General features: G+C 37.2%; 3 protein-coding genes across 3 annotated transcripts; all 3 read right to left on the bottom strand.

Moving 5' to 3' along the window:
- Nucleotides 1-327: 327 nt before the first annotated feature.
- LOC306766839 (claudin-10-like) lies at nucleotides 328-1,478 on the bottom strand (the record flags this gene model as incomplete). The annotated part of the gene is made up of 5 exons (XM_079254689.1): nucleotides 328-517; nucleotides 631-738; nucleotides 829-910; nucleotides 988-1,149; nucleotides 1,247-1,478. The coding sequence occupies 5 exons, from the start codon at nucleotides 1,476-1,478 to the stop codon at nucleotides 328-330; spliced, it is 774 nt and encodes a 257-aa protein (XP_079110815.1).
- A 2,672-nt stretch (nucleotides 1,479-4,150) lies between these two features.
- Nucleotides 4,151-5,797, bottom strand: LOC306766706 (claudin-10-like; the record flags this gene model as incomplete). The annotated part of the gene is made up of 5 exons (XM_079254524.1): nucleotides 4,151-4,343; nucleotides 4,424-4,531; nucleotides 4,655-4,742; nucleotides 4,829-4,990; nucleotides 5,566-5,797. 5 exons carry the CDS (start codon nucleotides 5,795-5,797, stop codon nucleotides 4,151-4,153), a joined length of 783 nt encoding a protein of 260 aa, XP_079110650.1.
- A 1,280-nt stretch (nucleotides 5,798-7,077) lies between these two features.
- On the bottom strand, nucleotides 7,078-8,792 carry LOC306766436 (claudin-10-like; the record flags this gene model as incomplete). Its single annotated transcript, XM_079254203.1, has 5 exons — nucleotides 7,078-7,234; nucleotides 7,369-7,473; nucleotides 7,553-7,634; nucleotides 7,722-7,883; nucleotides 8,573-8,792. The coding sequence occupies 5 exons, from the start codon at nucleotides 8,790-8,792 to the stop codon at nucleotides 7,078-7,080; spliced, it is 726 nt and encodes a 241-aa protein (XP_079110329.1).
- Nucleotides 8,793-12,326: the final 3,534 nt, after the last annotated feature.

The following is a 12,326-nucleotide window of genomic DNA, read 5'->3' as shown; positions in this document are numbered from 1 at the left end:
ACAGTGTTGAACATCGAAACAAAATATAATACCGTAAAATTTATCATTATATCACCTTACCAGTCCATGTATGGTTATGTTTATCTGTTCTGCAAAGCAATATGAGAGAAATTTGTGAGCGTGCCTCATTTCACATGTTGTTAAAAGTAAAGGCATTTCATAATTGAATCATAATAGGATTTAACCACCACTAAACTTCTAAGCAGCTGGACACACGCTGTGTCAAGTAAAAAATCTGCAGTGAAGCAAATACTTACACTAAACGACATTACTCTAAAGGGGGAAATAAGCCTTCCAGAAGATATGTATTCCTCCACTGAAGATAAGTCATACATAAGCATTAGTGGCTGTTGTCTTAGTGGTGCCAGAGATCACAGATATGCTGCTGAGTTCACTGTCAGTGGTGGTCCTTGATTTTCTGCTCCTGCTGATCTCTGTGCGAGCCACAGACATTTCACTCTTGTTTCTCGGAACAAATGTGTAGCTAGGGAACTGGTAGGGAGGGTATCTTTCTGGGCTGCAAAGGTTTGATTCAAGAAATGTACAATTAGTCAATTTTGTTATTGTGTTTTAACAGATGATACAAGAGGACAAACACTGGAAAAAAAAGGTTAAGGAGCAGCATTTTACCTTGAACTGCATGCTTCCCTCCCAGTTAAGATACTGTAAATAAGGCCTCCAGAAACAAGTAAGGTTGAGCCACCCCATCCAATGAAGACACCAACACCTATTTCAAACCTGACAGTAAATATGAGAACAATTCAAACATAGTTCCTCCTTCACAGAACGACAAAACTTGATGCGTTAAATATACAGTTTGTACATTACTTCTGTTCTACATAGTTGGGATCGTGAAAGTTTGCTATAATTCTGTTTCCATAATAAGAGAAAGAAACCATGGCGCATATCCCTGAAATGACACATACATTTGAGGATTAATTGCTGAGTGCAAAAAAAATGGGTAATTTTCACAATTCTCAGTTTTACCTCCAATAAGGTAGTTCATTCCTCCAGCAAAGGTTATTTTGGCTTTAGTAATCTGTGACCCTCCGATCTTAGTGCACTTCATTCCCACTAAGACCAGAATGGATCCAAAGAAAGCCAGGATAATACAGATGATGATAAGAGCACGACACATGTGAATATCCCCTGTTCAAGAGCAGGAAAATCAAATTCGTGAAACACACTTAAAGAGTCAGATTCTGTATTCATTTGGTTTGATCAAGCTCTTACATAGTTAACTTACAGTTCAGAGCAAGCATTGATGGGATTCCCTTGCAGTCAGATACTCCTGTTGAGTCAGATACACAGTCCTTCCACAAGTTGGAGAAGTAGTTGGAGGTTGTTAGGACTATGCTGCTAACCTCAGACCAGGTCCAAATCTCAGTTGGTATGGTGGAGCAGACGAGGATCCATCCACTCACACAGACCACAAAGCAGCCAATCTCCATGTACATCACCACAGTCCTGTAACCCATCCTGCTGCTGAGGTTTAGATGGATAAAGCAATAAGAAATCCAAACTCTACAAACTGTGAGACAACGTTTTGCCTTGTGCAGACCTGCTGTTGCCTGCTGAACTGCAGGACTCAGATGGAAAAACTGACTCACAGACACATGCACATCTCGCTTTGTGTACATCATCACATGTTTTGCCTTCAACTGCATTTTTATGTTTTGTAAAGTTCACTTCAGTTAATGTGTTTGTTGTTGATACCCAGAAGACTCCCAGAGAAGATTCAGTTTTGAGGATTGTTTTGTTCTTATTACTGAGTGTGCCATAGTCAAGGATTACGGGGAATGTCATCAGTTTAAAGAAAGCATTCACAAAAGGACATATTTATGGTGTAAAAATAAATCTGTACACGTTGCAACATGGAATGGACAGTCTTGAATATCACAAACAATATGAATTCACTTCTACCACTGAAGTACCAGAACAGAACAGGCTCACTGAAAGGCAGAAAGTTTATTCTATCAAATATCAACTTAATCATCATTATCACAGGTGACATTTTTAGTCTGTAACACATGGTTTGGTTAAATCACACAAAAAAAAACACACACACACACAAATTGACAGGATCATGAACAAAAAGTAAACATAAGTTTGGCCTGATAGTTTAAAAAAAAAAAAAAAAAAAGAAAAAAGAAAAAGAAAAACACAAATTGACAGGACCATAAACAAAAGTAATCATTTGTTGTCTAAATTTTTAATCAGATTTAGGGACAGTATATTGTATGTTTCTGGTGTTCAAAGCTAACACGTGTACAATAAAAGGTTGTGCAAAAGACAAATAAAAAGAGTGCAATGACTTTCAAATTATACTAATCCAGGTAGCTGACAGCTGGTCTCTTTTATCATTGTTTACTATTGAATTACGGTTAGAAAAAGTGCAAACAATTCCTTGAACTTGTCTTACTGAAATTTTTTGGATAGCTGCACTGATCTGAAATACACATGCATTGTGTATGGTTAAGCATTTATAATAACTACACACTGATGCCAAGTCAGATCATCCCGTTTTTGTTTAGCCTGGTGGACATATGCACTTTCAATTAAGAAAATAAATTGAAAGGGGTTTTTTTTTCATCCAAATCTAAAGACAATTCAAAATAGTTTTTTTTGTGGATGGATTTGTCTTTTTATGGGGCAGTTTTAACTTCCATTTGCGGATACCTTAACAAAGTTTGATATCTGGTTTTAAGAGGTTCTTCTGGACAATGCGTTGAGTTCTACACAGTCATACATACACTCAAAAGAGTGCAATGAGATTGTCATGGTATAGACCATGCCTCCTAGTGAGTAGGTTAACCAGAATGGTGAGTGTCCAAATACCTTTATAGAGCAGGCAAAATGGCATGTGCCATGTGTAGAGACCTTGAAGGGTTTTTTCCTGTTCATGTAAATGTGACTGATCTTTAATAAATAATCTATTTTTTATATGTACACTCTCAAAAATCGAGGTACAAGATAAGGACGTTTCTGTACCTATAGGTACATTTTAAAGAAATGTTCTCTCAAAAGTACAATACTGGTCTTTAAGAGACCAGAAGCACACCTTCAGAGTACGAAAAAGGGTTCAAAGTGACGTAAAGTACAAATTTGTACCATTTCGACCATAAGGGTACCTGCAGCATTGAAAAATGTAATGTTAATGGCTGTAATGTTACAAACTAGAGCAGAGTTGAGTGATGACAGTAGTACTACTTAACAGTCATTTACTACACCAGACAATGAAGGTCAGATGCTGCAAACTAAGTGTATGTCTGGTCAGTATTTTGAGTTTTTGAAGATTATTTCTAGATTAAAGATAAGATAATATTGCTAAGTGGAATGGACCAGGCCTAATGCTGTGGAAAACATAAAAAACATAACATGATAAGGTGAGGTTGAACTTGATGAGGTACAAAAATAGACCAGAACTGAAGGGTACAGAAATGTCTCTCAAAAGAGTACACCCCCAGCGACAAGCATTTGTACCTTTTTAGGTACAAGCTGGTATCTCTATTTTTGAGTGTGTATATATTGAGCCATGTTGGAATGTTAATAGCCTTGGCTAAATTTCACTGGCAGGTTGACGTACATAGTATAGTTTGTATCTAGGCATTGTATTAATTGTAAAGTGAATGTCAATAAATATTAGTTTGTCTTGTAGGAGGGGCCTCCAGTATAACGCTGGAGGAGAAGCTTCAGGTGCGAGAGAGCATTTTTGTTGTGATTGAGCAGCCATTGAATATTGCTTGTCCAACTGCTAGCTGGGGCATGGCTGACTCGTGTTTTATTTTTGTAACTAATAAAGACAAGACAAAGTTGAAGAGCTGAGCTTCTGCAATTTTCTCCCACCACTATAACCAACCTTCACAGAGATTATATGATAAAATTTCTTTAAATCTTTTCAGGTGTATGCAGAGAAATATCCCTAAGATGCTCAACTGGTTGCTCTCAGATTTTTTTTTTTTACAGAGAGATGAACTCTGGCCTGCCCTCTGAAACATTTAGCTACTGGTGTGATACTCTTGTTATATTCATGTACATTCCTGACTTTTTGCTGGTAAACCTAATTAGTTGTGAGATTGCTGTACTAAAGTCAGAAAATATACATGCCTTTTCTTTGAAACTTTATCCTGGGAAACAAGAGGTTTGCATGCTACACAAATGCATCTCTTTCTGAAAGTCGTGTTGGTGTTGTCTGAGAGAGCCTTGAGATCTTGCTGCTGGATCTTCCCGAGCCTCCATAAGTTCTGTACATCCTGGAGGGGTTGTAGTAGCCGCTGTACAGCGTTTTTCCTCTGGAAGCTGGCTCCATGTATGTGCCTCCTCCATAGATTTGTACTACTTTCCTGAAAGATCACAGCAGTAACCACATCAGTGTGAATTCAGCATGTACAAGAGAAAGGTTGATGATGAGAGATGTAGATACCTTTCAGGGCAGATTATTCTGAAGACTGTTACAGCATACAGTACAGCCCCAAAATAGATTAAAAAGCATCCCACCAACCCGAGAAATATGGGAGGTCCCAAATCGTATCTGGAATAAGAGCAAAGAAAAAAGAAGATGTTTATTTTAAATTGTCCAAAAGGTACAGCCGTGAGATTAACAGCAAATGTTTTTTACAAAATGAATTAAAAGTCCAAATTAAAGTCACTGTACCGTAATGTTCCTGGTGCTAAATTGACAGCAAATGCTGTTCTGGCAATCCTATTGATGTATAAGCAGTAGGCAGCCAGATTTGACACCCCTGTGAGCAGAGGTTTTGTTGAAACCATGAAATAAATGAGGGCAAAACATTTCTTTCATTTACAGAGAAACACGCTCAGAACTCACCACCACAAACATGAAACACTGCTCCGGCAAAAACCACTTTGTCTTTGGTTTTATCAGCACCACCAATATACGTACACTCCATCCCAACAAAGCAGCATACCACTGCGAAGAATCCGAGAGTAAGCCCAGACATGAGCAGCCCCCTTACGGCCTGGACGTAGTCTGGGACAAACAGATTTCAGAGTTTAGGAATGAAAAAGACCTGAATTAATTTGACAGAGAAGTTTTTGTTGACAAGTCAATTTTTTCATGGTGGTGTAAAGTATAATATAAAATTGACAAAAGCATACAAATGATATCATTTAGAAGTAATGGCAGTGTTAAAGCATCACCATTTTGATCACTTTGTACATAATCAAATTTTTTTATTTTTCACTTAATGAATAAACACCTTTTGAATATATTTTGAGGTATGTCTAATCTTTTCTAAACAACAGTCTCTGTGGCCTCAAATGACACTAACAAAATATCAGTATATATAAGGGAGACTACTATAAGCAGAGAAGACTCATAAAGTCTGCTAAATTTAGGTACAATCCTCTTACATATACAAATAGATATTCAGTTTTCCAACTTTTTGCAACCATAAATTGCTGGTTATATAAACTCTGGGCAAAAAAACTTTGTTTTTTTGTTACACTAGAGCTCAGTGTCTCTTCCACCGGTGAACTTTTCTCTGATTGTAACATAACTAAATTACAAAACTATCTGCATCCAAACAATGGTTTACAACTTACAGCTGACACTCCAGAGAACTGGATAATCTCTGCAGTTGGTGACGGCCGCGGAGTCAGTGTAACAGTCCTTCCACAGGTTGGACCAGTACCAGGCCACCTTGATGATGAAAGATCCACCTTGTCCTCCTATTTGTGAAATCCTCCAGTAGTCCATTGCCATGGTGCAAAGCACAAACAGCCAACCCAGCGATGAGATTAAAAAGCCAAATATTTGAATCAAACGTTTTCTCATAACTGAAATCAATGAGTCTGCTAACACAGTCTGAAGACAAAAAATTCTAAGAGCTCACACTTCAATGGGAAAGTAATCAGGAGGTTTGACTCCACAAGGGGTCCTGGCTCACGTTAGAGGGTGTAGATGGTGACATCGTGCTTGTGCTCATGTGTTGATGAGGGTTTTGTAATATTGTGTAAGATGTTTATAGTAAACTAAAGCATGTCTCCTTGTTTTGATATTTCACACCCCCTCAGCTACCCTTTTCAGGTACCAACATCCCCACACTACATTATTGATCAATAAATTGTGCATGCAGCATGAGACTCCATGTTTAGATCGATATAAAAATATTTGTAGCTTTGAAAAACTGAGGTCCCGTACTGGACTTTCAGAACAGACAGTGCCAGTTTGTTTTAGAATGGTCATCTTAGATATCTCAACTGAATTGTCTGTACTAACAACCTCTCTAATGTTGTTCTTCTTCACCTGATAAATCATAACCTTTGCAGAGATAATGTCCACTTACTGTAGAAGGATTTGATAGAAGTTTGGAGTTTAAAAAAGACAAAAAATTTGCAGTTCCAGCTAAATCTTTTCAAAGTTATTTTCATGTTTTTAAACAAAGCCCCAGTAATGTAAAAAAAAATAAAAAAAAGACTTCTGAAAATGATCTTATTAGCCATCTGCTTATTGGCATGTAAAACCTTTACTTTGTACAAAACAGGCAAAACACAAAACTACTGTGCTTCAGTTTTATTCACCTGAATATGACCATTTACACAAAAAAGTAAGGCTGTGTTTTGTTGACTTCATATTTCACAGTCTTTTACCTTCTCAAAGTTTGCAGATTACAAAAAAGTTAATGGATATGTCATCCTAAGGAAGATAAAATGGGTCCCTGACACATTAACAACAAGAAGAGGTTACAAACTGTTAAAGATACAACCAACAAAATCAATGTTTTACATCATATAACACATTCTATCGAAATACACAGCAACATAATATAGAAAAAAGTGTCAGAACCAAATGTTTTTCTATTTTATTTAATTAACTGAATGAACAATCCACAGTGAAATCAGAGCATACATCTCTGAGGTTCAGACTGTAAACTGCTTTAAATTCATACCCCTGTGGGAAGTATAAATATTTTAAACCTTATACATGGTAAGCCACAAATCAGTGCCTTAAATCCCGCTGTTTAAAAAAAATCTACAAATATGCAGTATCTTTTTAGCATAGCATAAAACTTTTAAGACCCACCAGTGGCTTAAATGGATTTGCAATCACACTCCTTACACATATGCATTCTTATCAAAGTGCTGGGTCCTGGTGGAGCTGCTGAATTCTGCAGGTGGCCTCTGGTTTACAGACTTAGCCTGCCCTCTAGTGTTGGAGGAGATATGAGAATGTAAGGCAGCACCATTGTAGATATATTTTCCTTGACTGTGGCTGTAAAGAGAAAGCACACAGCTTTATTTTCCACAAGTAAAACACCTGTGAGACTCACAAACATGAATCAGTCGACTTGCCTGTGAAATGAGATGAGGCATAATAAAAATGGAGAATGTGTTGTGTATACCAACCTATTGGAAAAGGAATCGGCTATTGAGAAGCAGAGCATGCATCCTCCCAGAATACAGAGGACAGAACCTGCCCAGCCAATAAAGAGAGCAGCTCCAAGCTCATACCTGGAAACATGCAGTAGGTTGGACTAATATGTCTAAAATGGTCAGTATGGAATATTCCACATTAAACAATTGCCCTTACTTTTGTGCCACAAACATTGGATCAAAAAACTCAGATGTTATCCGATGTGCATAGAGAGAGCATGCAGAAAGCGAGCAAAGACCTGACGAAAACAAGAAAATGTCATTTTCATAAATAAATAAATAAATGAATAAAAATAAATGCAAACAAGCATGCCACCTTTACCTACCACTAAGAATGAAGTCTACACCAGCAAAGCAAGCGATCTTTGCTTTGTTTTTGTCACTTCCTCCAATTTTGGTACATTTCATTCCCACAAGTGCAAACACAGAACCAAAGAAACCCAAGCAGACTGCTGCAATCATTAGTCCTCTGCAAGCTTGAATATAACCTGAAACATAAAAAAAGAGGTAGACTTGTTTACAATCAAGAGAGATTTCTGCCTCTGTTAGGTGGCTTTGCATGCTTCCCCACATCTGCACACAGCAAGGTCAATAAGTTATTGACCTTCCAACCAATTGACATGTAAAGCAAGCAATGCAATTTGTCACAAGCAACCACAATTGCTTTCAAGCATTTTGTTTCACTGTGGGAGCTGTGTGGGAATAAAATGTGCCACTCAGATGAGATTTTGAGGCAAATATTACCTTGAAAGTTAACCCCTGAAACTAGTCATCCATAGTCAAAACTGCCTGAGGCTCCCAGTAAATCTCCTTTCTCGTTTTCAAGCTCCAAGAACAAGGGCTAAACATTGACGTATTGGAAAGTAAATGAGTCTTGCCTTTGGAGCATTAGACTTCAGGATTTCTGGTAGTTTTGGGTTGTCATGAACTCAAACTTGAATTTTTCAGCAAAACACGGAAAAATTCAAGAGTGACAGTTTAATAAATATGGAGCACAAAACCATTAAAGATGAGTCAGTGGTAGATTGGAAAAAAAAAAAACATCTGTACCCTCTTCAAATAGTTTATCATTATGGACTGAAAATTATACACACACATGCAAATTAAGAGAACGTAATTAAAAATGATTATTAAAAGACAAATACGGATCGTTTGATGAGAATGAAAAAGGGCTGACCATCCAGGGCCAACATTGAGGGGAAGTCTTTGCAGTTGGAGACTCCTGTTGAATCAGTGACACAGGTTTTCCACAAATTGGACCAATAGGTAGCTGTCGTAATGACTGTTCCATCAAGGGACGACACCTTCCAGTAATCCGTTGGCAATGTAGAAGACACCAACACCCACCCCGACGTAGTTAAAGCAAAGGCCAAAATCTCCTGAAACATGCCGCTCATGCTGTACAGACAACTCCTCCACACCACAAAGGCTGGTAATTAAACTGGTAAGAGCTGAAATTGGTTAACGGTGCGCTAGCTGGTGTGACTTGTTAAAAATGCTGCTTGGCTCTGCACAAGTAGGTTCAATGGATAAGCTGTGATTGATAGTTAATGTGTTGTGGACAGTTATATTCTGCAGGGTGGAGTTTGGCCCTAAACATCAACAAGTGACCAATGGTCTATAATGGCATTTTCTACCCCCCCACCCCCACCCACAGTGTACACGTCACACGTCACTGTGATTTATAGCTGACCTAATGAGGTGTGGAAGTTCTGAATTTGGAAGATGATGTCATGAAAGAGCTTAAATGATCAAGCCCTGCATCGATCTAGATGAGAATCTATTTCTGCTTAATGAAAATTTTATGTAAACGTTATGTTTAATACGGTAGGAAATTCAATTGTACTTAGTCTTTAATAGGATTCTATGATAATCCAGCTGAAGTATAAGTAAAATGTGGTGCTAATACTGAAGTGTTTTATTAGAGGGAACAATTCATCTCACCCTCTTTGTGGGCCTGTGGGACAACAACAAAGAAAAAATACTTTAAAAAAAACAAAAAAAAAAAAAAAAACTTTTACAACAGCAAATTTAAAATGTATGCATTTTTGCAGCAAATTTTCTCACTTTCCTCAGTTTTTTTCTCTCAGCATACCTTAACGGCATTATGCTTTATAAAATATGGCTCATATGCAGCAGATTGGACTGAGTGATGAAGTGTTTTTAACTGGCTTGGAAAATAAAATGACGTAGGATAAACACCAGTTTTGTTTGCCACCTTCCAGTGACACCGATATTTAATACACCACAGAAGTCATTTAGTTTCCTTGTGAGCTAAAAATAGCAGGATTTAGATGATTTATTAACAGCTTGGACCTGTGATGCCTGAATCCGAAGAAATGTACTCTCGGTTGAAGGATATGTGAATATTGAAAGACATGATAAGAATATTAGTGAAAGGTAAACAAAAGGTTTTAAAAACAATATTTTACATTAAATGATTGCTTCATCCTACTTTTGTGATGTGAATCAGATCTCCTTCTGGTGGCTGAATGTAATACATAAACTCTCTGCCACCATCAGGTGGGGCTAAGGGTCAAAATTCAGCAGTTACTCCAGCTGTCACAGAACACACTGTACTTTTTATTGATTTTGAAATGGAAATATATAAACAAAGCTATAAGGGTTAACGATAAAAGTTAAATTTAATGTCATTCTCTTGTGAAAAGGGAAATAGGGCGCTCACAGAGAGCAGTTTGTCCTTACAGTATAAAAACTATCATTTTTCTGTGTTTAGCTTCCAATTCTGCTATTTTCCTGATTTGGCTTGGCAATATTTTTGCTGTCAACCAGTCAAAAAAGGGAAGAAAACAAGCTGTGTTATTGAGAAAAAACTGTTTGTTGCAAAAGTTTGTGTTCTATAGTTTTATTATCTTACTAATCTATAACTGGGTCATTGTGCTGGTCTAGAAAGGCCAAGAGGAACAGTCAGCTGATTGTAAGCTGATTAATTGCTCAACAAATCCAGATGCACCCCTCAAAACCTTTAGCTTTTTCTGACTGACACCTGGAAAACACCTTCAAACTAAAATCTGTGAGAAAAAAAGGAACTATAAGTGCTACACAGAATGAAAGGAGACTCACATATGATGTGTGGACTTTATACAGATACCGCTTGCAATTAATTCTTAAAAAATCACTAAATTCTTCTATTTTTTCAAAAAAAGTTTCTGTTTATTCCTCATTTTTTTTCCAAATCAATAATATAATATTTATGGATTTCCATAGCCAGGAAATAAAAAAACAAATGAATGTTTTGGAAAGAATGTTTTAGTTTTATGCCCCCCCCCCCCCCCCCCCCCCACCAGGTTTTTAATTAGCTTCACATAATTGTGATGTTGACTAAAAAGGCAGAATTGGCAAGGTTAGAGACAATTCAGGAGTTTGGAGTAGTATTTAGTGAAAAAAGCTCCCACTGTGTGGGGTAAATTTAACATTTTGGGTGCCGTGATAGTGACAGCAAGAAATACTGCACTTACTTCACTGAAGGAGAGAAAAAATTCTGTATGCAATGTCCTTACAAGTCATGTCACAAGCACATGACAAGATTCTCTGATCTTCGAAGAGATGTAACCACAAGTTAAAAATAGTGAAAGAATCTGAGGAAATACACCACCAATTCTTTGGATATACTTTATATGTATATATATATATATATATATATATGAGATTCAACAAGCTATTGAGCTGAAATGTGATGTGAACACTTCAAGTCCAAAGTCTAGACACACAACCCTACTGGAGTTACTTGGAAAGTGTGTCCAAAATTCTGGGTGTAATTTATATCAAATAAGTATGATAACATTTTAGAGAAAAGCAATACAGTTCCTTTTGTATAACATGAATTCAAACGACAAGGTTGGAAGTTTCAAACTCTACCATAATTTGGTGTAGAGACTCAACTTATATAACTCATTGCACTCCCTTTGCATTCGACTGTTACAGTTTTTATGACAAATTTTGAGTAAATGCAGTCCAACTAAGAAGTTTTGTAACCAAGCTGACACAACTGTTTATGTATTGAAGCATGTTATATGGTGAATTTACACTTTTATGAATATTTACAGTTAGCAGTTTATTCATTGTCAACTCTGTAGAAATATGTCAAAACATTTTTCACATTATTTAATGGTGAAGGTGATAGAGACAAACACACCATCTAGAAAACTGACATTACGGAGATTTTACATAGTAGTGATGATACAATGACGCTCTGATCTTACTTTCCAGCTGAAAGACAGTATGATGTGGTCTGCAGTGCAGAGCTCCAATGGCATTCCCAGCACAGTTGTTCCACAAACCCTGGAGCACCCAGGTCGCTGTGATGACTGATGATGCCCGGCTGGTGGCCCTCCATTCATTTGAGACTGTGGCACCAATAGTGGCCCCCAAGCCAACCAGCCCGCTGAGAAAAGCCAGAATCTGTAAGCTTGACATTTGATGGTTTAAGATATGGCTTCAGTCTTTTGACAAATATAAAAAATAGGAAGAAATAAAAATGTCCTGAGGCAACCAAATTAACACTCTGGACATGTGTTTCACTGAGATGATTAACAGACAGGACATCTTCCCAGCGTATCCAGGGGAGAGGACTGAACATAGATGTCTCAAAGTGAAATGGTAAAAGAAGCGTAAGCTAAGAGTTAGCCATTAATTTCGGAAAGGGATAGTGAGGAAACCTTCCATTTTCGCATTCACATTCTGGTTTAAAAATAATGCCAAGTATCACATTAACATCAAGAATATTAAATGAATAATCTTAATCTTAAAAACAGGTGACAAACAGGTGACAAAGTCCAGTTACTTGTTCATCTATTTCAGCAAAGAGAATTTAGAAACGGATCTAATCATTGGCAGCTCATGTGTAAACATGTGTGTTATGTTTTAATGTTTCCTGTTTTCACTGGTGTGAAGTGTCATGTGCAGAAAAG

The sequence above is a fragment of the Telmatherina bonti genome (genome assembly GCF_933228915.1).
Source record: "Telmatherina bonti genome assembly, chromosome: 15".
NCBI lineage: Eukaryota > Metazoa > Chordata > Actinopteri > Atheriniformes > Telmatherinidae > Telmatherina > Telmatherina bonti.
The sequence above is the reverse complement of the archived record's forward strand: the minus strand, read 5'-3'. Positions and strand labels throughout refer to the sequence as shown.